The 23923-nt window shown below is 39.8% G+C and overlaps 3 protein-coding genes across 3 annotated transcripts; 2 read left to right on the top strand and 1 right to left on the bottom strand.

Moving 5' to 3' along the window:
- Positions 1–46: 46 nt before the first annotated feature.
- gnb5a (guanine nucleotide binding protein (G protein), beta 5a) lies at positions 47–4831 on the top strand. The gene is made up of 11 exons (XM_083915978.1): positions 47–137; positions 1031–1167; positions 1298–1339; positions 2001–2077; positions 2185–2317; positions 2640–2783; positions 2874–2965; positions 4125–4173; positions 4262–4358; positions 4490–4656; positions 4751–4831. The coding sequence occupies exons 2-11, from the start codon at positions 1075–1077 to the stop codon at positions 4760–4762; spliced, it is 906 nt and encodes a 301-aa protein (XP_083772104.1). The 5' UTR covers positions 47–137; positions 1031–1074; the 3' UTR covers positions 4763–4831.
- A 2414-nt stretch (positions 4832–7245) lies between these two features.
- Positions 7246–19581, top strand: ap4e1 (adaptor related protein complex 4 subunit epsilon 1; the record flags this gene model as incomplete). The annotated part of the gene is made up of 21 exons (XM_083917126.1): positions 7246–7386; positions 8919–8990; positions 9111–9234; positions 9441–9514; positions 9589–9710; positions 10345–10504; positions 10585–10751; positions 10837–10910; positions 10993–11115; positions 11218–11327; positions 11416–11555; positions 11824–11936; positions 12029–12147; positions 12866–13168; positions 14068–14179; positions 14268–14406; positions 14501–14756; positions 15693–16229; positions 16345–16535; positions 16617–16777; positions 17538–19581. The coding sequence occupies 21 exons, from the start codon at positions 7246–7248 to the stop codon at positions 17696–17698; spliced, it is 3399 nt and encodes a 1132-aa protein (XP_083773252.1). The 3' UTR covers positions 17699–19581.
- Positions 19582–20932: 1351 nt separating this feature from the next.
- On the bottom strand, positions 20933–23865 carry LOC310949187 (aromatase-like; the record flags this gene model as incomplete). Its single annotated transcript, XM_083916540.1, has 9 exons — positions 20933–21163; positions 21247–21485; positions 21583–21745; positions 21844–21958; positions 22593–22707; positions 22838–23014; positions 23170–23324; positions 23414–23564; positions 23778–23865. 9 exons carry the CDS (start codon positions 23863–23865, stop codon positions 20933–20935), a joined length of 1434 nt encoding a protein of 477 aa, XP_083772666.1.
- Between the last annotated feature and the right edge of the window lie 58 nt (positions 23866–23923).

Raw genomic sequence — 23923 nt, 5'->3', positions numbered from 1 at the left:
TATGAGATCCCCTTTAATCCCTGAAATGGCGACACAGGAGGTACAGCTGAATGAGACTCTGACCCATCTCAAAACGGAGTCGGAGACGCTGAAGACGAAGCTGGAGGAGGAAAGAGCGAAGCTGCACGATGTCGAGCGTGAGTGCTGAAAATGGAGAGGCCTCGGTTCACCGCTGCGTTTACAGTGTGACGGGACAAATAACAGCAAATACCGAGTGTAATTTAGCGGGGAGGTCAAGTGTTGACAGTTTTACAGGGACGTGGATTTGTCCGAACTTGTTATTGACCTAACTGGCTCGACGTTAACGCAGATATTTGACAGCAGGCTGTTTGTTTGTCTTCCCCATTTTACAGCCCACTGCTTATATCCGAATTTCTTCAATGTAGTGGTTTCGTCCAATCATATCTCAGCTGGAAGCTATGTGACAGATGTTAAGATGTGGGGGATAGAAACATGGAAACAGGCCATTGCTGATGCATGTTTTATGAGATGCTCACACAGATTAAGCAAAGATTAATTCAACAATATTCCTCCATTTATCGCAGGCCTACTTTAATCCTTATTGCTCCTGGGAAATATTAATCCAGGGTGTGCTGGCGCTACTGTAAATTGTTTAATGCAACCTACAGTACAGTGCCTGCCATAACTGACAACTAACTCATGTGCAATAATGTTTACCAAACCATTGATCAATATCAATATCTCCTATGCGCAATACTGTGAATTCAACTGTAAAGTCTGTCTTCTTGTTATATTTTACTTGTTTTGTTACTGATTATTAACTATTTCTGCTATTTTACCATGTTTTTTTCTACGTATGCTTGTAATGGTTTTAATCCTCTCTGCTGCTTCAACACCGCAAATGTCCCTGCTGTGGTACTAATAAAGACTTATCATATTCTAATGTTTTATACTACATTGTGTGTGTGTGTGTGTGTGTGTGTGTGTGTGTGTGTGTGTGTGTGTGTGTTTGTGTGTGTGTGTGTGTGTGTGTGTGTGTGTGTGTGTGTGTGTGTGTGTGTGTGTACAGTACATCAGGTGGCAGAGAAGGTGGAGGGGCTGGGTCAGTTTATCATGAAGACCCGAAGAACTCTGAAGGGACATGGAAACAAAGTTCTGTGTATGGACTGGTGTAAGGACAAGAGGAGGATCGTCAGCTCCTCACAGGTCACACACTCTACGCTCCTGCTGACTTTCACACTTTTAGTCCTTATTTTCTACCTCACAGCCAGTTTCTAATTGGATATAATGAACAGTGTATGTGTTTTATATTTGACTTGTTCTTATCTCTTTGCAGGATGGAAAAGTGATTGTATGGGACGCTTTCACCACCAACAAGGTAACATCTCTTTTTAAGTATATAGGGGTTTTATTACAGAACAATCTTAGTAAAGTGCTGATAATTCTTTACCCATTCCTGCTGTATCCTCCTTCACACTTATTACAACCCAGCTTTAGTCTGCATCTGTTACTTCTGACCCCTTATTAGAGGTTATGGACATAACTTGTGAGGAGTTGGACTATCAAGTGATTTTCCATCTTAGATTACTTATTTAAAAAGATTTGTGTGTGACATTACTGTGAATATTATAGAGTGTTGCCATTGCTTAGAGAAATCATTTGTTGAGCCTCTAGATGAGAATTTCACTCTCCGCGATATGTAGAAAAATCTAATCTATGAGGTATAATAGACAGGAAGAGACATGGCAGATTTCCAAATGATGCAAAAGATGCTAAGCTCCATTTTTTTTATAAATGAGGACGGGACACAAGAGATATTATCAGAGTTGAACATTGACAAGAATGTCTAAAAATATATTATAGAAAAGCCAGTTTGCCCTTTTAAAGTAGTTAAAAGTTGTTGTTTTTTAACTGTAACACAGCTAATGTGTAACAGCCTAAAGCTCCCTGTTCTGCTCTAATTAATTGATTCTAATTAATTTGATTCATCTCGCTGTCCTGGTGCGACTCATGCAGCTTTGTCTTTTGATATTTATTAGGAGCATGCTGTGACAATGCCTTGCACCTGGGTGATGGCCTGCGCCTACGCCCCCTCCGGCTGTGCCGTAGCTTGTGGGTGAGTCTCACTACCTGTGATGATCCAAATGTGTCGTGTCATTTGTTTGGTTTTCCGTTTGTTGTTTTTTTCTTTTCTGGTAAACTGGGGTTATATTTTTTTCACAGGGGCCTGGATAATAAATGCTCAGTGTATCCTCTGTCTCTGGACAAGAATGAGAACTTGGCTGCGAAGAAGAAGTCAGTGGCCATGCACACAAATTACCTGTCAGCCTGCAGCTTCACCAACTCAGATATGCAGGTGAGAAAAAGTTAAATGTTTATAGAAATAGTAAGACATTAAAGATATAACAGATAATTAAGGTTCCTGCAAAAAATTCTATTCATCACTTTACTCATTATTAATCAGAAATCACTGCCTCCCATATTCCCACCATGGAAGGAGCTCCCACACTTGGTTAATAATTCACAGCAGCCAGTTGCTCCTGGTTTGATGTCCTGGTCACATGATGTTTCACACAGCAAAGACAATCCATTTATAGCTGTGTGTTAGCCCACATCGACTTTCACTGATCTTCAGAACAGCCCTTATTCTTCCTCCTCGTTGTCTGCTCGTGTTTAAGATCCTGACGTCCAGCGGGGATGGAACATGTGCATTATGGGATGTTGAGAGTGGGCAGCTGTTGCAGAGTTTCCATGGACACGCTGCAGACGTGCTCTGTCTGGACCTGGCCCCCTCCGAGACTGGAAACACATTTGTTTCAGGGGTGAGGACACCTTTCACTGTAGCTTACTGTTATTTAAACTTGAATTATTTCAATATTTGCTCATATTCCACATTATTCTTAATGCTGCAGGGCTGTGATAAGAAGGCCAATGTGTGGGACATGCGTTCAGGACAGTGTATTCAGTCCTTTGAAACTCATGAATCAGACATAAATAGTGTGCGGTGAGTTATAACATTTCTATTACTCTGTCAGTCTGTGTGTTTGTTTGTAGAAAAATAAGACAGTTTCAAAGACTAGTGCAATCTATGTTGTTGCTTTTAACACATTCATTCTCAGCTACAGTGCCTGTCTACAGTTTGTTCCTTATGCAAAATATTTTCCTATCCTCAGGGGTTCTTAATACAGCACATGTGCACTTCAGTTACCATGGTTATTCTTCACTCACGTCAGCATCCTTTAACGTTACTTGACAGCATTATTGTCAGTCACAACAAAGAGAACACAAAAAGAAAAAGAAGGCCAAACTGGACACAAGATGAGAATTGTTCTCCTTGAACAATATAGAAAGTGCAATCATATAATCCAAAATGACTTTAACTCACTTACTTACTTACTTAACTTGGTGTTGATGGTGCGGTTCAAGTTTTGTTGAGCTTCTGAAGATAGGTCAACAGTCAGATCTATATTCTTACAAGTTGTGCATCACTCATAGTGTCCAGCGATACTGAGAAATGTGTCTTGGTATATCCCCCTCCTCAGAGGCGGACCAGTGCACAGGCTGGCCTGGGCTGCAGCCTTGGGGCCCCAGGTGTGCAGAGGCCCTGGATTGGCCAGACTATTTAATATTTTTTTTAATTTACCTCACTGGGGAAAAAAACTGGCCTCCTATCTTGGCCCTTAGAAACATTAAAAAATTAGGTCACTGATATGATACATATGTGACACCTTTACCCAGTCAGCTGTTACTAGACAGTATAGTGGCAAAATGTCGGAAAGGAAATCGGGGGGGCACAGACAAACAGTAGCCTAGGGGCCCATGACCACCTTAATCCGCCACTGCCCCTCCTCTTCAATCACCATTAATTCAGCCATTGTCTTATGTTACTTTTAAGAGACTGGTATGGGTCCCATTAAGGAATATGGTTACTAAGGTCTGTCTAGCAAAGCATAAGGAAATGCTTAACTAGCTAAGGGCAAACACTTGCAAACATATGCTAAGGGAATATTCATGGTGATTTTATGCATCTCTTCTTTTTAAAGCATCCTTAGAGGAAAATTGCCAAAGCGGTTTTATGCAAGAGATATACAGACAGATATTTCCAAAGCCTACCGAAGAGATGTGTTTGTTTACTAACTGTAGCTGTCTGTTCTGTTGAATAGATACTACCCCAGTGGAGATGCATTTGCATCTGGCTCAGATGATGCAACAGTAAGTAATCAGATAAGTTCCACATTAAGTGTAATTGGAAAATGATTGAAAATGATCTGTTACATTAAAACACTGACCTTTGTTACAGTGCCGCCTGTATGACTTAAGGGCAGACAGAGAAGTGGCTATTTATTCCAAAGAGAGCATCATATTTGGGGTCTCCAGTGTTGATTTCTCTCTCAGTGGTAAGAAATACACTTCAGTATAAGTCTGGTTACCAAACAGCAGCGAATGACCAATCAGAGTTCAAAATGATTTCTCTGTTTATTAGCGATAAAAGCATTTATATATATATATTTTTTTTTTAATCTTGCAGGACGGCTACTGTTTGGCGGCTACAACGACTACACCATAAATGTTTGGGATGTTCTCAAAGGAACACGGGTCTCTATTCTGTTTGGACATGAGAACCGTGTCAGTACGCTGCGTATTTCCCCAGATGGGACGGCCTTCTGCACAGGGTCTTGGGACCACACTCTTCGGGTACAGGATGCCTGTTACGATCATTTGACAACTGCTATGTGTAGTAGACATTTCTGATGATATATTGTAATGTCTGCTGTTTGATTTTTTCCAGATTTGGGCTTAAGGATGAAGACACAGAGGATGAAATAGTCCACAGACCTACTGAAGACACACCAACGTTTCTGTTTGCTGGAGTACAATCACAGAGATGGAGACTCAGTTTTGGTTGTACATATCGATAGCATTGTATATACTCCAGTCTCATGGCCACGGTAGATTTACATATTTCAGAGAGTAATTAAACCAAATGGCACGCGCTTGCATTACAGTATGATTGAAAGAAAATTGCACAGAAGTACTTGTGGTTACAACTTAAGATGTAAAATAACATTGGTAGTGACTAGCATCAGATAGAAGTGACACAATAAAGTGATGTATTGTATGTGGCCACATAAAAGGACATTACTTGTTTATTGATTTTTTTGCACAAAAGATAATGGAGGAACTGCGATTGAAATGCGATATGACGGAAAAAATACATCTGCAGGAGAAGCAGTAAGGTTTTTATGACTTTACTGTAAATGAATAATCTGTAAATGAGAAATGTTTGAATATGAGGGATAGTGAGGATTATTGGATTGGCTTGTAGGAAAAAAATAATATTGGTTAGTCTGAAGCCAATTCAAAAATAATATTGGATATGAAGGAGCACTGGCGTAAATATGATCAAAAGTACAAATGTGTAGTTTATTAATGATGGAAATAGATTTCATTCCACATCCTGTGCGCCTAACAAGCCTTGACAGCAACTCACCTGCCAATATTATTCTTATGTAAAGAAAGCACATATTTACAAGTTAGCCTAAAATACATGATGTTTATTTTCCCTCCATATGATTTAAGAAGATGGTTCACCTCTCATCTGTCAGCCACTTCCTGCTCTATGTGCACATCCAGTCACTGCAGACACCCTGAACCCGCGGTCCCCCACTAGATATCTAAATACTGATATATATATAAAACATGTTTAAATTAGAATGTACTCCTTTTCATGCAGTTGTCCAATGGCTGTAATTTCATATTTACTGTAATTATTTTACTGTAGTTTAGTGTACAGTTATTAAAGGGACTGTTTATCAAAGTAATAAAATCAGAATAAACTGAGTTTTGAATATCACTATTTTGTCATTATTGTTCTTTACCTTGTTATATTTTCTTGTACTGATCTATGGATGACAAAACATGACATAAAGGTTGAATAAGGAGAATGAGCAGAACACCGCCATCTAGTGTCTCAAGATCGTAGACGCAACAACAAAACATTATTCCACCACTCAGGTTGCCAGGTTGGTCAGACCTGGTCCAGTAGCCTACAGGAGACCGGAGCCTGTTTGAACCCATCCCCTCTGGCAAATCACACCATAAAAACAAGTATTAGAGGAGTTTTACTGACAGTTAGCGTTAGCCGTTACAGCTAAGTAAACATGAAAGTTAGTTTACAGATCAAGGAGGAACAAAGCCATTTCAGCGTGCGTTTTAATGCCGTTGAACTCCTTTATCTCAGTCCATGGAGTGAATGCTTGGCCTATACTGACTCTGGTTTTGCCCGTCTCCGGTCACTCAGCTGCTGGGACAAATAAGCAGCTGCAGGATTGGTAAACTCCATTTCACCCAGTGCCAGCCGACAGTAGCTGCACCCAACAATGACAACCCTGGCTACAGTAATGCCAGCTGCTATTGGCTGTTACAATGTAAACAGAACGGGACAGACAGTCATTGTCAAACCCGTAAAAAAAATTAAAATATTAGTTCAGACTAAATTTTCCTTTTTTATGGAAAAGCAATACTTTCATTCTGTGCCCATCAAAACACCCTGTTGGTGTATTATTCAATATATATATAGCTTTTAATGAAGAGTCTAGATATTGAACCTTTAAGTCTAAATAAATAAATACATAAATATATGTATAAATAAAATCAGGAATAAATAAATAAATGCATGAAGAAAATGGGACCTCCTACCTCATGAACATATGGACACAGAAATAAATGTATGTAGGTGAACAAAAATGTAGAAATATATTTAAAGTATTTATGTATTTGTTCTTTTGTTTATTTATTTATACATTTATTCATACTTGTAAATATTTATTAATTTATTCCAGTATTCATTTATTTATTTATTTATACATTAATTAATTAATCTATTTATTTATGTATATATGTATTTATTTATTTATTTATAAATTTATTTTATTTATGTTTGTGTGTGTGTATGTATGTAGGTATTTATTTATTGAGACTTAAATCATGTTTAGCCATCCACACATATCGAGCAGCCACTGTTTTTATTTAAGGTTTCCAATAAAGTTTTTCTAAAAGATAACCGGAAGTGACATCATCAACAAGCAGTCTCGCTGAATCAAAACAATGGCCGACCAGTGGCCGACTGGAAAACTAGCATCTCACCTCTCGTGATCTTTTTTAAACGTGTAACAATTAACTTTCACTGACTCCGTTGTAGAAACGCCCCCTGGGATGGATAGATGATTTAATAAGTTTGTTTTGTGGGGAAAAAAGCTGCCAAGTGCCCTTTTCTCTGCCAAAATGAGCGATGTTGTGGAGAAGACCCTGACAGCTCTGCCGAGCCTCCTGTCTCTGGACTCTCAGTCTGGATCTGCAAAACTGTCCTCCACCTCCAAACTAGGAAACCTCATCAGAGGGATCACTGAGTTAACCTCCAAACATGTGAGTCTGTCCTTAAAACTGAGATGAAATAAGACGAGTCATGTGCTCCTCTAATGTTACCTTGTTTAGCTGCCCATGCTAACTTGCTTATGTGTTGTGAAAGCCTAAACATGACTTAAGTCTAAATAAATAAATGTTTAAATGAATAAGTGTAGAAATAAATAAATAAATGCATTATGCATTAATAAATAAAATAATAAATAAATAAATTACTAAATTAAAAATAAATGTATACATACACAAATAAAAAAGAATTACATGCTTTACATTTATTTCTACATTTTTGTTCACCTACATTTTTTTATATTTGTATCCCTGTGTTCATATGTTAATGAGGTAGGAGTTTGCACTTATTCATACTTTATTTATTTATTTTATTTTTTATTTTTTATTTTTATATTATATGCTTAGTTTTTGGTTGTTGTGGACTTATGCTCTGGCACAGCGGAAGGCTTAGTTTTTGTTGTATATATTTAGGTGTCTGTATAATCCTGTATGGGATGGGTCATGGTAACATGACCAGACACGAAAATAAAAATGCATTCATTCATTCATTCAGTCATTCATTTATTCATTCATTTATTTCAGAATTCATTTATTTATTTATTTATTCATTTCTGTAATTATTTATTTATTAATGCATTTCTTTATTCATCTCTGTATTAATTAATTTATACATTTATTTATGCGTTTATTTGTTTATTGAGACTTATGTCATGTTCAGTCCTCCGTATTATCTCATGTATTACGTGCGGTACTGTATTATATTATGTTTTAGACTGATTTAACAGACACCTTCTCGTTCGTGTTATGTTGGTATCACTGTGGTAATACAGGGGAAATCAGAGCTGGGTCTATTTAAAAACTCGTCCCCGTTGGTGCGTTCATGTGCGTGTTATAAACTCAGACATTCGAGATGTTAAGAGTCAGCCGCCAAAATGTTTTGTTTTCAAAAACTGTTGCAGAGAAGTTAAACCTGGAAGAGGAATATGGACGTTGTAAAGAAATAAAAAATCTCAAGTCCTTGATAATATCCCACAAACATGAATGCACCAAACAGAATAGTGAATGCTGTTAGCTGGATATAACTGATGTTCACTGGGATGCTAACTTAAATCTCTACAATGAAAATGAAAACTGATATAAAATTGAATCCAAAATTGAATCAAATCAACAAACAATCAATAACTTTTTTTTAAAGTAGACAACCACATCATAAAATACGGTTGTGGGGTATTTTTAAAGGTGCAAATATTTCTTGGCATCAGCACACAGTGAAGAAAAGGACTCTTACCATTATCAGTTTTAAATCTATAAAGGTTTATATTTGCTTCACTGTCTCTGCTATTATGAGTATAAATGTCTATCCCCTTCTTGAAATAACTGGTGAAATAATTTGGCACATTTCTCTGTAAGATTCTGATAATGTAGTTCATGGGCTGAAGTATGTTATTTTGACAGCAAACGCAGCATGGTACTACCATTATTATTATTATTAATATTTGATCTTCATATCCTTCCCCCTTTTTCAGGAGGAGGAAAAACTTATTCAGCGTGAACTGTCATCTATCAAAGAACAGGTGTCCTCCCCTAACACCTCCATGGTACAATTCTCCTGATCTTCCAGTTGGTTTTATATAAGAAAGCAGATTATTTAAGAAGGTCCAGCGATGCCTGAAATTAACGATGTGTTTCCTTCTTCCGTGTGACACAATCTGATTCAGAGGCAGATGAAGGAGCTCATGGTGAGAGCGATCTACTGTGAAATGCTCGGTTATGAGGCTTCATTCAGCTATATTCACGCCATCAAACTGGCTCAACAAGGCACTGCTCTGGAGAAAAGAGTCGGTATGTTTGTGATGCTAAAAAGCTTACTTAATCTTCAGAGTCCTTACCCAATGGCTCTGCACTACTCACCTTGTGTCTTGATCAACACAAGGTGCATGATTAGTATTTTTTTTTAGAACCTTCGTCATTTCTTATAACAACAACATTATTAGCCTCTTATTGAACTGCTTTGAGATGAAAAATAAGGTTGCATTTCCTAATTGCAGGTTATCTTGCTGTGTCTTTGTTTCTAAACGAAAGTCACGAGCTGCTTCTTCTCCTTGTGAACACTGTATTAAAGGTGGGTGTTACATTTTTACAGCATTTGCAATCTGGTGTCTGCATAAGGGATCTTGATGTATTTTGTGTTTTCAGGATCTTCAGAGCACAAACCTCATTGAAGTGTGCATGGCTCTAACTGTTGTCAGCCAAATGTTCCCCAAAGATATGATTCCTGCCATCCTTCCTCTGGTCGAGGAGAAACTTAATCACCCAAAGTAAGAGATGCTCTTCGACTTCAGAGTCTAAGTAGTTTTCTGGCGATCGATTCTGATTCCCAAGGTCCCAATTCGATTGGATTTGATTAAATAACGATGCTGTAAATTGTACAAAGAACCCTCTAACTTGGTGCATTATTAAACATATTTATGTTTTTTATCAATTAATATATGTTTTACTTAAAAGCAGTGAACACAATTATGTACAGTCTGTGAGTATTGAGTGACCAGAAAAAGAAATCATACAACTACAATACCTAAAGCCATACATCCTGATAATGGCCATGCCATTTTTAAACCTTGCTCAAATTTAGCCTAATTTTGGAGCTTTATTTAGCATCGATGAGCTTCCATGACATGCATATTTCCAATTAGGGCTGCAGCTACCGAATCTTTTTGTTATCGAGTATTCTACCGATTATTCTATCGATTAATCGAATAATCATATTTAAAAAAATATATAAGTTTGTGTAAAAATATATTATAATTTGCGTTATTTTGCAAAAACCTATTTTATGTCTCTGGGGGTAGTTACCAAAATGCTTTTGAGTGGATTTACTCATATGGTAAACTGGAGCATGAAAAATCCGCTTGAATGTGTGATTAAAAAGGGTTTCTCCTAATTTATTTGCAGAGAAATCATTCGACGAAAAGCAGTCCTGGCACTGTACAAATTCTACCTAATAGCACCAAATCAAGTTCAGCACATCCACAACAAGTTTCGTAAAGCTCTGTGTGACAAGGATCCTGGTGTAATGACAGCTTCTCTACACATCTACTTACAAATGATCCAGGTAACTTGTTTTTCTTTCTTTCTGGTTTGATCTATTTGGTGTGATCCAATCTCATCATGTTTTTCTTTTTTTTTTTCCAGGAGAATCAAGAAGGTTATAAGGACCTGACAGCAAGTTTTGTCACCATACTGAAGCAAGTGGTGGGAGGAAAACTGCCCATGGATTTTAACTATCATAGTGTCCCTGCTCCATGGCTGCAAATTCAGCTTCTCAGAATACTGTCCTTACTTGGGAAAAATGACGAGAGGTAATTATTACTTGCTGCCATGTGGTGACGCTCTGTACTCAAATCCTTGTAAGTACATTTTGTGAATCAGTTCTTTGCTTGACAGTACAAGTGAGATCATGTATGAAGTCCTCGACGAGTCTTTACGAAGAGCAGAGATGAATCATAACATCACCTATGGTATGTCCACTTTAAAGCAGCATTGCTTTTTCAAAAATTTGGTTGTTTTAAAAATAATTCAAACCGCTTTCTTTGTTTCCAGCAATATTATACGAATGTGTAAGATGTATTTACACAATTCATCCCAAATCTGAACTCTTGGAAAAAGCTGCAAAGTGCATTGGCAACTTTGTTCTGTCACCGAAAATTAATCTCAAATATCTCGGTAAGATTCAAATAAAACCTTTGATATAAGTCATTTTTTATGTTTACAGTCAACATTTCAGATATTCACAGTAGCAAATTGCTTTATTCGGTGTCACTGTAGGCTTGAAGGCCCTCACCTATGTGGTCCAGCAGGATCCTAAACTGGCCTTGCAGCATCAGATGACCATCATAGAGTGTCTCGATCACCCCGACCTCATCATTAAGCGTGAGGTGAGGCAGATACTGGTGCAATCTGGATTTTGGTGTCATAGAATTGCGGGTTTACGGCATTAAGAGGCTGTTTTCTGGTTTCTTGTAGACACTGGAGTTGCTCTTTCGGATCACCAACGGCCAAAATGTCACAGTCATCGTCGAAAAGATGCTAGAGTTTCTGCGCAACAATAAAGATGACTACACTACCATTGACCTGGTGGGGAAGGTGGCAGAACTGGCAGAAAAATATCCTTAAATATACAATAATTTACCTCTGGTGGCACTCTGCAAGTGGAAAAGTGGAAAATGCAAACAAAACAAAACCACTGCCATATAATTTAGCTGCTATAAATATTGAAATAGTGGAACTGCTTCTCCGATCCAGGAAGTGAAATGTGCAAAAATTAGTCCTGGACTGAAAAGAAATACAACCCTTGAATAACATGCTCTTTTGTGATTTATAACTTGTCTGTTCCTCTTTCCTTGTCGTTGTTTTTCCTATGAACCATTATACATATGCACCAGACAATGAATGGTTCATTGAGACGATGAACATAGTGTTTTCAGTGGGTGGAGACATGATGCAGCCTGACATCCCAAACAATTTCCTTAAACTGCTGTCTGAGGGTGAGATACCCACACACTCAACATTCAGTTCAATAAATTGATACTGACGTTAATTATAAATGTATAATGCTAACTTCTCTTTAATGGGCTAGGATTTGACAGCATGGAGGAAGACAGGAAGTTGAGGCTGTTTGCTGTGGATTCATATGTTTCTCTTCTGCAAGAAGAGCCTGGCAAACTGCCACAGCGCTTCCTCCAAGTCATCAGCTGGGTGAGTGCTGTCTGGACAATCAGCAGTTTGTATAAGTCTTATAATAATTATAAGAAGAACAAGAAGGCATAAAAAAGACCAGTAACATTTAAAAGGAGATGAAAACCAATGCTTTTTACTGAACAGTGTTAAGAAAAACTATAGGAGGTAGAGCAAAACCCATAAAGAAACAATATCCGTTTTTAAAAGTTGAAATGCTGGTGTGTCTTCTTACGGATGATCAGAAGTGAGAAGATCACGCAGCTCACAGGGATTTAAGAGCTCTACAGTGCTACTAACAGCCAGATCAAGCTGAGTTTTAAACATGGCCAGTAAGATCCTAATGTCAATTTGTTATATATTGTATATATATACGGTATATAGTACCCTGGTGGCCTAAAAATGGAGACAGTAAATACACATAGTCACAGTAGCTAAAACAAAGATAAGATAAGAAACTTTATTTTCATTATACTGCTGTGCACAACAACAATACAATGTGATTATTATGGCACTATGTTCTATTAAAAACGATATAAAAGATGTTGTTCAAATAAACAATAGCAACAACACAGTATAGCAGTACCAAAATAAGTCGCATGGAATTAAGAATAAGAACAACGACAGTTCTCTTTACCTGTTGTTGAAAATGTAACTTACACTAAACTGTGCAACATACTATGCAGTGACATTCACTGAATAACACACTAAAGTTTTGCCTTTTGTCTGTCATGCACAGGTCCTCGGTGAATACGCTTATTTGAAGGAGGAACTTGAAATAGCCACGGTCCTGCGACTGCTGGCCAAACTGTTGGACATGAGGAACACCAGCAGTGAAACCAAAAGCTGGGTCCTCATGGCAATGATGAAGCTCTGCGATTGCAGGGTGGGCGTTTCTGTGGCCCTGGAGGTTTCTGAAACATACAGCAGCTCCCTGGACACAGTGCTAAGACAGAGGGCGCAGGAGCTGCAGCACCTCAGTCAATACTCTGAACTACGAGCCAAGGTGTTACCTCGAGACGCTGGCTTGGAACCCCTGGAGGTAACATACGTACATGCAGGACTGCAGAGTTACAGTAATGATGTTTAAGTGTATGGTATATTGTTACCGTAATGTTCTACTAATAGAAACCCGATATATTGGAAAAATGGAGACATTTAATTTGACTTTTCAAAGTCTGCCACTGCTGTTGAAACTATAGAAAACCACAGTAAAAAAAAAAGAGATTTAGCTCATGGAACCACAGCAGATGATGTTACTTTGTAGATTCTCCTCTCCGGCAGAGAAATGATCATTGTCTGATGGCTGGAAAACAAAACCTGCATGCACTTGTCCCTTCGGGCCACACAGTCGATAAGATTAATGACCGTATTATTATTTTGATCATCATTCCAGGCTTAATCGGAGCAGCTGTTTAAACATGTCTAGAGTAGAGCGGGGCGGCACGGTGGTTAGCACTGTCGCGTCACAGCAAGAGGGTTCTTGGTTCAAATCCCGGATGGGGCCCTTCTTTGTGGAGTTTGCATCTTCTCCCCGTGTCTGCCTGGGTTTTCTCAGGGTTCTCCGGTTTCCTCCCACAGTCCAAAGACATTCACGTGTTAGGATAATTGATGACTCTAAATTGCCCGTAGGTGTGAATGGTTGTCAGTCTTTGTTTGTCTCTATGTGCCCTGCGATAGACTGGCGTCCTGTCCAGGGTGTAGCTCGCCTCACACCCGATGTCAGCTCCAGCCCCCCTGCGACCTCGATAGGGACATGTGGTTGAAGATGGATGGATGGATGGATGGATGGATGGATGGATGGATGGAGTAGAGTGACATTTGTAAACACACACATATAACATCTTTAGTCCTGCAGAACATATCCAAATGACCCTCCCATCCCCATTAAAGGAGAGGTTAAAATGTGCAGCTGATGTCGATGTTGCCGTTGGTTTCCAGGTGGATTCCTCTTTGTCATTTCTGGATGGATTTGTGTCAGAGGCTTTGGCTGCTGGCGCTGCTCCATACAAGCCTCCCCATCAACGGCAGGAGGAATTAGCTCAGGCAAAAGGTAAAAAGATTGAGTTTCATATTATGGCAGACTTGGCAGCATGTGCGCTGCCTTTGTTATGATTTGTTCTGACTGTGGTCTGCTTCAGCGTTGAGCCTGGAGCCGTACGGCCTGTCACTGCCCATCAGCATGTCCTCCTGCAGCATCACAGACCGACAGTCTCCTACACTGTTGTCCATAAGCTCTGGTCTATCAGGAGATAGCAACGACCTCTCAAACAAAGGGGGGTACGTACTAACACACACGACCATGCTTTCTGAATTAAAATAGCTTACACACAAATGCAAGTGGTTTAGAACTCATTTTAGATTTTTGTTTCAGTTCTACAACTCTGAAGCTGGATGGTTTGAAGAGGGTGTGGGGGAGGGAGGGCTACCTGGCGCAGAGGGAACCTGTGGAGGAGTCTGCCCACGTTGAGGTCCCCAGTCCCCTCCGGTCACACAGCCAGCAGGGAGAGGCTGACAGTTCACACAGCCAGTCTCCCACTCTGTTACCTACCAGTGAGCCCGAACAGGAGAAACAGAAGCTGGCCTCTTCGCTGTTTGTCGGCCTGAGCTCCCAAAACTCTGTGTGCCTGGTGAGCTTTTTAAATCTTCTTTTTCTTCTTTGAGATGGCGATGCACAATCTGAAGTAAAGATACTGCCTGAAAGACACTGGCAGGACGCTGGGGAGCACTTTATTCCAGTGCCTCAAAGTGGTGCTGCACACTTAAATGTGTTTTTTTGAGTTGTGAACTAAATGATATGACTGCTCTGTGGTGAAACAAATCGATGCTGGCTTTAATAATGACATTTCTCACCAAATTTATAAAACACTGCATTCCATGGGTTGCAAATGGTTGAGCACGCCCTCTAATCTGAGCAGCTCCCCTACTCTTGCCCTCTCTCTGCCCTCCTCTGAGCTTACTTGCATTTTTCAAAATGATAACAATGCATACGGCGATAAAAGCACAACACTCACCAGCAACAATCAGTGTCTGCTCCCACAAATGGGCTTTTCTGTCATTGTTGTGATAATTTCTGATTAGGAGAAGCCGTGATGACACTAGCGCTTTTCTGAAAAGTTCAGAGATTTTCAACTCTAGGCGCTCGGAGCGGCCGCACAAAAAAAGCTATGTGACTTCATACGGCCACATACAATCTCCCCGCATTGGGATCAATTAAAAAAGATGCTGTTGCTCAGAAAAAAACTCTGCTATGTGGATACTTCTTCTGGCAGCTGGAAGTCATTTACTGTGTGGCAGCTGCAGACATTTGTCTCTATTAATCTGGTGAGTTAGTCCTGAATGCTCACTTCACAGATTTGAAAGAGTATGACAGGGGGTGCAATATGAAGGGCGCAATACTTTTCATTATTGGTCAAATTGAGCAATAAATCTCAGCCATTCTGATGTGATATTGCAGCCCTATGCCATGTTTAAAGTGAACCTTATAGTAATGATAATACAAATATGATGCACTGTGCCTTACTACAAATGCATCTGCTACAAAAAAAAACTTTTCCTTTCAATAGATGGGAAAATCTGAGCCGACGCCGCAGCGAGTCAGAAGAAAAGCCAAAAGTCTGGGCTCCTCCTCGGGTGCCAGCGAGCAAACATCCAACTCCCTCGCCTCTGCTACAAGCACAGTGGATAACTTGCTATGTAACACCCTCCTGGACTCCAACATCACCTCTGAGCTGGCTGTTGCCTCACCCGAACAGATGTCCCAACTCTCTCAGGGCCTCACTGCTGCAAACGGCACCTGTGATGTGGAGTTAACTGACAGTCGTCCCTCTCTCACTGGGGATAACAGTGTAGTAGCTGCTGGTCCAGGTCCACATGAAAACACAGACGGACCTAAAGACTTGTGTCTTAGTTCTCATCTTCCTGCAGAGCTCTCTGGACTCTCTCACTCAGAAATAACTACCCTGTGCTCCAACCAATGCCTGGATCTCTCGGCCTGTCATATGCAGAAAGAATATTCTTTAGTGTTAGTTGTTTTTATTTACAACTCCTCTGACTCCGACATCCAACAGATACGACTTAAGCTTGACTCAGATGAACTTGAGGTACAGTAATTATAGAGCTGAGAATTATTAGTGAATTCTAATACTCTCTTTATGAGCCTTTCATACTAAACGGTATTTTGTTTTTTTTTTGTTTTGTTTTGTTTGTTTGTTTCAGGTGTCCAGTGTGTGTGACAGTCCAGTGCAGGAGATGAGAAGCCACAGTGTAGTCTTGTGTCAGTATTCCCTGACTGTGAAGAGGCCTTCAGTCCAAGTTGGATTGGTTGGGATGGCATCTTGCGCGTTTTCTGGTGGGACGCCTCTGTCCGTGCAGTTCTCATACAAACTGCCTTTAACCAGCTTCATCAGGTGAAATATTGTCTTCTTTTTTTCCAAGTACAGCAGAGAAGAGAAGATAAGTCGCTTACTGTAATTTCACTTTTCCTCCAGACCTTTGACTCTGACCACAGAGGAGTACGGGGCAATGTGGCTGGACTTCTCTCATGATACAAAGCAGAACCTGACACTGATAAGAGACGGCCAAGAACCTCTCGCAGCCACTCTCAACGTGCTGAAGAAGAAACTTCAGCTTCATATCGTGGAAATCATAGGTGAAGGGAAATTGAATTCTAATTTAAAATGTCACGGTTGAGCTTTTAGGCTTTTACCAACACTGCTGAATGTGTGTAATAACCAGCGCTGACTTAACCTGTTATTTTATAATGTGTTTATTGGGGTTGTCAACATTCATTCTTGACCTTGAAAATGGTTGCTTCACAAAACACAAAGTCCTCTTTCTAGGTTTTTCCCAGAGCTTTTCACCTCGCTGATGCAGACCATCAGATGCAATCAGGTTTAAGTGGACCATTTGTTAAGATTATTTTATCAAACTTTTTTTGATAGACTGCTTCTAAATGCTTGAAATTGTATCTGCATTTCCTTCTCAACAAATAGCTACAGAGTAGAAATCACATAAGTTGGAGAGCCTGAAATGAAAATGTGAAATAATCATTTTGATTATGTATGTACTGTAGAAATATGTGATTTTTTACCACAGCTGTAAGGTGCTGAAAAAGCTTGAAGATGGACATTGAAAGTGCTTTAATTTGAACATGGAAAAGGTGTCCGAACACTGCATATATGAAAGGTTAAATATAGTTCAATTCAAAATACCTTATTTGTCCACTGGAGGCGATATGCAGACTTGTGAAGAGTAGTACAGTAACACAATATAGGAAAGGTGCAGTGCAACAGTGTTTGACTAATACCTTTTCTACAGGTTGATATGTGTGAAATGCATCTCCACTTCCCATATATTTTGTATAATTTTTCACACTATTCCTGAGTTAGCTTTATTATTTCTCCCTGCAGGTATGGAAGGTATTGTAGCTTGCCAGCTCCTCCAGGATCAGCCGTGTCTGATGCACTGTCGTTTGCATGCGGGAACACTGGCAGTGTGGCTGCGCTCTCCGGTCCCCGACCTGCCCGACTGCCTGATGTATCACTGTCAGAGAGCTTTACAGGAGCACTGAGCCACCTGAACCTCAACCGATGAAGATGAAGGTACACGGAGCACAGGTGTTGCTCTCATCTTCACATTACAGTGTTTAACATTTGTTTAGCATTTCCATTATAAGTCACGTTTTGTTTTTTTGTCCACCAAACCTTTATTTTTAATAGTTAAATTGGTGGAATTGTTCAAAGCATCTGTTTGAAAGTCATGGCTGGTAATAACCTCAGGGCCAAAAGATTGTGTTTTTAACCTTCTGTGGACGTTTGATGTTTCAGAAAATGAATGTCTTAAAATGATGACAGGGCTGCGTGATGACATGAGCATTTGAATGGCTGAAACATTGTTAGAGAGTGAGATTAATACAAAGTATGATACTTTCTGTGTAAAAGAGAAAATCATGAATTTTTACAGTTTTGTTTTGCGCCCCAGATCTGCATGCTGAATATCAGAAGAGATCATGTCCTGCTTTCTGATTTGTAGCATGATTTTTTTTAAAACCAGCTACATTTTCTCGGTCAGATCGATCATGACATTGAAGCCAATTTATATTTTAAACAGACAAAGAGAAAAGTTAATTTTAGTTCTTTAAAATTGATTGAAGCAGTACTGAAATGGAAAAAATAACTTTAATTCTTGCACTGGATTGGTTGAAGATATTGATATCTTTAAGTACCAAATTCATTTTTCTGGTAAGGACACAAACTAGGGATGCTCCGATCCAGATATTGGATATCAGATATATCAGGCCCATAATGACTCGTACAGCTGGATCGGGCTTGTGTCAAAAGGGCCAATCCATTCAATTAAATGATATGTTTATATACTATATACACATTATTTGTTCACATTTAAATTCTTTCTTTGTTTTGACCAATTTGTTTCTGCATTTAAAAGGTTTACACTTAAATTTCAATTTCTGTTAAGTTTAAAGATTTTTTGTTTTTGCCAACATTTATTTAATAATAAATAACAATTCAGTAAATGTACTGTATATACATGTATTTATGTGTAACATTTTGTTTTACAAAGTTAGGAAAGCAATGTTAGGTTGATGTTGCATTAGACATAAAAGAATGATCCCAGTTACTTCCACACATTGTGGCACACAGCTCGTTCATTAAATACTTGTATCGGATCAGTACTCAGTATTGGCCTGGCCAAAGCCCAGGTATCGAGATCGGTGCCGAAAATATTGGATCGGTGCATCCCTTAACACAAACACAACTAACCATTGTAGCAAAATTTAAAATACTCCAAAAGTAACATTCACAGATAACCGCTTTTCCAGAAGAACCTGCTCGTCTTCATTGCTGAAGTTCCAACACAAACCCTGTTTGTCTTACAGATCACATTATTCTGACACTAACCTCCTGCAGCAGTTATGCATATTTCTTACGTCCAGGATGAGAGTATCTTGTCTTAAATGCAGCGACGATGTCACCCTGTTATGTCCATTTGTCTTTCTGATGAGGAGCATTTCTGTTTCCCCTCATGTTTAGCAGACGCTGCCTTCTGCGTGATATAATTATCTATGCACTCATGTTTCTGTCAGTTTTGCTGAGAGGTGGTTTTTAGTGGTCTATATTTTTGTATCAATGCAGTATTAAAAACATATTTATTGGATTTATATTCTTACAGAAAATGTTTTATTATTATATTCTCTGAAAGAAAGAGAATCATCGTGCTCCATGTACTGTGTGATCGTGCTGTGCCAGATCTAACGTGTCTCAGCCTGTTTTATTTAATTCAACCTGAAGGGAAAGCTCATCTTTATTCTTTGTTGCCTGTGTTCTCATTTGAAGTGTGTCTGAAACTCAACTTTAACCCAACGCCTTATGTTCTAATGCCGAGGTGGCGTGTTTGATTTGTGCCTGTGGTACAGAGAAAATCATTGTTTCTTAGAGTGCCTGCCACGACATTCTGCTAACTTATGAATAAATCCAACATTTCAAATGAACTTGATTTTGACTCGATGATTATTCATCAAAAAACCACAAATGTGCTGGAAGCAAAGAGGGACATTAGTAAAGTAAATAATATAAACATGATGGTATTTCCTCTGTTTATTGGATGAGCACTGTTTACTTACTTTTACTTTACTACACAGACCAAATATAAAAAGATTAGTAACATTTGAGTTGCTTCCTTGTTGTACAGTCCACATTTCCATTCACAGAGACACTAAAAAACATTTTCCATACAGAGATTTAACATGAGAAAACAATATGAGATAGTGAGGGGTAATGTGTGTGCTGGATTCAACTTATCCTCATACTAATGGGTTACACTAATACACTGTGCTGTGCTGAAATTCTAACACGATGTTTGCATATAATACTACTCAATATACCGTACTTTAACAGTGATATTTTAACTTGTTTAATACAGAAACCCCCACCATGCTCACACTACTGTGTTTAAAACTGGGACATGATGAAGACAGGATTGACCTGGGATTAACAAACTAGCTGTAGCTGTTTGTCTCAGTCGGGGTCTTAAATAAAAGAAAGCTGGGATCACATTTTGACATGTACATCATTTTTTGAAATGTCTTTTTCAGCGTAATAATTTTGTGACCACAAAAAACATCGCTCTTGTACATCCTGACTTCCGTTGTTTGCCTCCTTTCCTTGTCTCTCTCCCACCTAAGGTTGAGCGGAGGAGGCAAGGAAGAGACACGAGGAGAGAGGAGTCGAGGCAAAAGGCATTTAACCAAATGAGACATTGGAGCTGTCAATATGACGTGTGGCACAGCTGCCATGTGGTTTCTACCTACCAGCTATGTGTCGGGCATCTTTTAAGGATACATCTGCTCTCAAATTTCCTCTTGCTCCTCTCTCCTCGAGATGCATTTTAGGAATTGAGACATCCTACAAGATGGCGTGCTGAGTTCAGTCTCTGGTCACATGCAGAAGGAGGGAGGAGACGAGGAGGCACAAAACAGAGAAATGAGAAGAGCGATGCGTCCACACAGGTTTTCCATACGATCCCATGGGTCAGAAAATCACACTTACACTGCTCTGTATCAGCTAAAACATTCAACCGTATTCGCTAAAGGTCATTAATGTAAAAGTAGACAAAACATCTGCTGTCACATCACATTTAGTAAGAAATACAGAACTCTGTAAAAATGTGCAAAAACCCCACACCGTTTTCAATCTTATCTTTAAAAATATGTTTGTATCAGTTATTTCAAAATATGCAATACTAAGTATTTTCCACCCATAAATGTGTCTCAGTGACTGTGTTGAGGTCATGTCGTTCGAGGGATGAAGCGCATGGCCAGCCTGTGCTCGTCCTCCACAGGCTGCTGCGACAGGTTGTTGGTCTGCCTGATGCTGTTGAGGGTGCAGCCCTGGCGAGGACACACGGTATAACGAGACAGCAGAGTGACCAGGATGGCCTTCATCATCACCATGGCGATGTGTTTGCCCACGCAGGAACGAGGCCCGCAGCCGAAGGGCTGGAAGAAACGACTGGGCACCTGCCAATCAGAGGAGGTAAACACTGAGCTGTTGTTTTTATTTTTAGAGCCATCAAATGCTGCATAACGTTCAGCTGACTTACTTTTTTTTTAAAGTTCATCAGGCTGAACTCTTTGGGTTTTGGGAAGAATTCAGTTTTATGCATAAGGCCAATGTTGAGAATGATGTTGGTTCCTTTTGGGATTTTAATGCCTTCGATTTCGTCATCTTCCAGAGCTTTTCGCATCGTGAAATCCACCACAGGATGAAACCTCAGGGACTCATTGATGAAACTGTCCATCACTGTCAAGCTTTGATAATCGATGTTTTCACCTTTTCCGCCTAGAAATGAAAAAGCAACATTGATAGGTTGTTGGAATAGTTTCCTTTTTGCCTGTCATAGAGTGAAACTGAGATTTTTACATGCACTTGCACTCACTCAAGACAGCACTCATCTCCTCTACTATCCTCAATTCCACGTCTGGGTTTTGTTTCAGCAGCATCAGCATGAAGAAGAGGCTGATGGAAAGTGTGTCAGGTGCTGCAATTACCATCTCCAGCACGCACTGCCTGACGTTGTCTGCAGACAGCTCTCCGACATTCTGTTCAAAAGAAAATGAAGGTTTGCATCAAACACATGACGCGATCAGGATGATAACTCTGTGACACAGATGCTATGGATTCATCAAAAGAGAGAAACCTGAGCAAAGATGAGCTCTGTTGCAAAGTCATGATCATCCTCCAACTTCTCAGACTCATTTATAATCTTTCTTTTCATTTCAAGGAGGCTCTCCATCACATCCTGCAGCTCTTGGCTGTGGGCATGAAAAGTAACACAAAGATAGGTTGAAAAAATCACAATCCAAATGTTGAGTTACTGTCAGCGGAGGAATAGAGGTGGGATTTGATTCCTCTTGTTAGCAAAGTGACCAAAATGCAGAAGAGAGAGAGCATGGGCAGAGGGCTTGTGTAGTTGAATATGTTAGTCTAGTCTCTCTGGCTCATTGATCCTTTATCTGACTGAGGTTTGCACAAGTTAGAATCTATAGCCCCGACCACGGGTCCTGAAACATCAGTAGCCTAACTGTGTATTGATAAATCCATAGTGCTGTCAGTGGTGCTGAAATAGCAGACAGATTTGTAATAACCACTGTTGCTCAGTCCTGCCCTTCTCTCGGTTTCGTCGTAGACCTTTAATATTCTCTATAATATAAATACTAAATTATATTCTATGTGGTAGTCTTCGTATATACTCTATGAAGTAGTGTCTCCTCATGATCAAAGTAACAAGTATCAACGTGTAGTCGTGGAAGAGCAAGAGGATCGTAGAGGCACATTGCTGCCTGTAGTATTCCTATAATACTTCTATGATCACGCTCCCATTAGACCATCCCCTCATTAAATATTAAAACATCACCAACTGGTTGCAATGATGCATGAGGATCTTACGCTGCTCTCTTGTGCTTGTTGTACAGCCATCCCATCTTGAAGAATATATCAGGCTTTATAAGAACAGTTTGCCAGGTCTCAAAGTAGTTTTGGATTTTCATCAGCAAGTCCTTTTCTGAGTTATGAGGAATACAAAAACAGAGTCAGGAGCTGCAGTGAAAGAACTGGAAATATTATTAGCTGGCAAAAAATACACATAAAAAATCGTTTGAGTGTAGAATATGCAGACTGAACATGCAGCTGACCGTCGAGCGGCACTCTAAGGAAAAGCCTGTTGGTGATTTCCACCACTATGGCTCTCAGCAGATTGAGCGCATCCACGTGTGTGGAGGGGTCGGTCATCTCCTGCAGGTGATCCAGGTGTTTGGCTGTGGAGCTCTCGCAGATTCCAACCGTCCTCTGGAGGCCGGGGCCTGTCAGAGCTGCGGAACAACCATGAAACAGTAATCAAGTACAAGAAATAGCGTTCTAGTTATTGTCAGACTTTAAAAATAAAGGGGTTACAAAAGAGAGAGAAGTGAAAGAAGGCACCGTGATACTTTGGCTTTATACTCTCTTGTGTAAGGTAATTGCTCACCTTTAGAAAAATATGTCCTCACTTTTCTCCAGAGCAGGACGTCACTGTTGAAAATGATACCCCTCCCTTCCATCCCAATACACTCCAGCCCCTTTTTGCTCCCAAATCTGGCAGTGTAGTGTGCGCTCCTCAGAACATGATACACTGCTGAAGACCTGCAAGAGTAGTCAGGCTTCGACTTAATACAGATTCATGGGATAAACAGTGAGTGTAAAGAGTTTTTTCAGACTCAGATCAGACTCGCCTGCTCAGAATGAGGGTCTCCTCGCCGCTAATCCAGACCCGGACAATGCTGCCATATTTATTGTTGTAGTAGTTGCTCGCTGTTCCAATCCCAGTCCACATGAATCTGCTGTAGGAGAGGAGAGGGCCAAGTCCTGCCAAGAAGGAAGGACCTGGCAGAAAGAAACAGGTGATGATGTAAGACATAATAGATCCCTCTGTGCTCTAATGTGACAACAGATATCTTCCCTTATGGAAATCAGTTAAACTATTAAATTGTTTCATCAATAAGGTGATGCAGGAACATTTGCTTTGGCTCTAAGTTCCCTCTTTCACTATTACCGTAACTACTCAAATCTATACAAGTCATGTACAGTTTACCTTACCAGGTATTTGTGACCGGTTTGTTCGTCTCAAGGCAGTGAAGAGCAACAGGAGAAGAAGAAGAAGCAGAAGGGCGGTGACTTCAGACATTGTGCCAGCCAATATGGGAGTGATGGTGAGTGTCTCCAGCAGCAGCATCCTCTTCATA

This window comes from Echiichthys vipera, assembly GCF_963691815.1.
Source record: "Echiichthys vipera genome assembly, chromosome: 7".
Taxonomy (NCBI): Eukaryota; Metazoa; Chordata; class Actinopteri; order Perciformes; family Trachinidae; genus Echiichthys; species Echiichthys vipera.
This window is presented reverse-complemented; position numbering and strand designations above follow the sequence as displayed.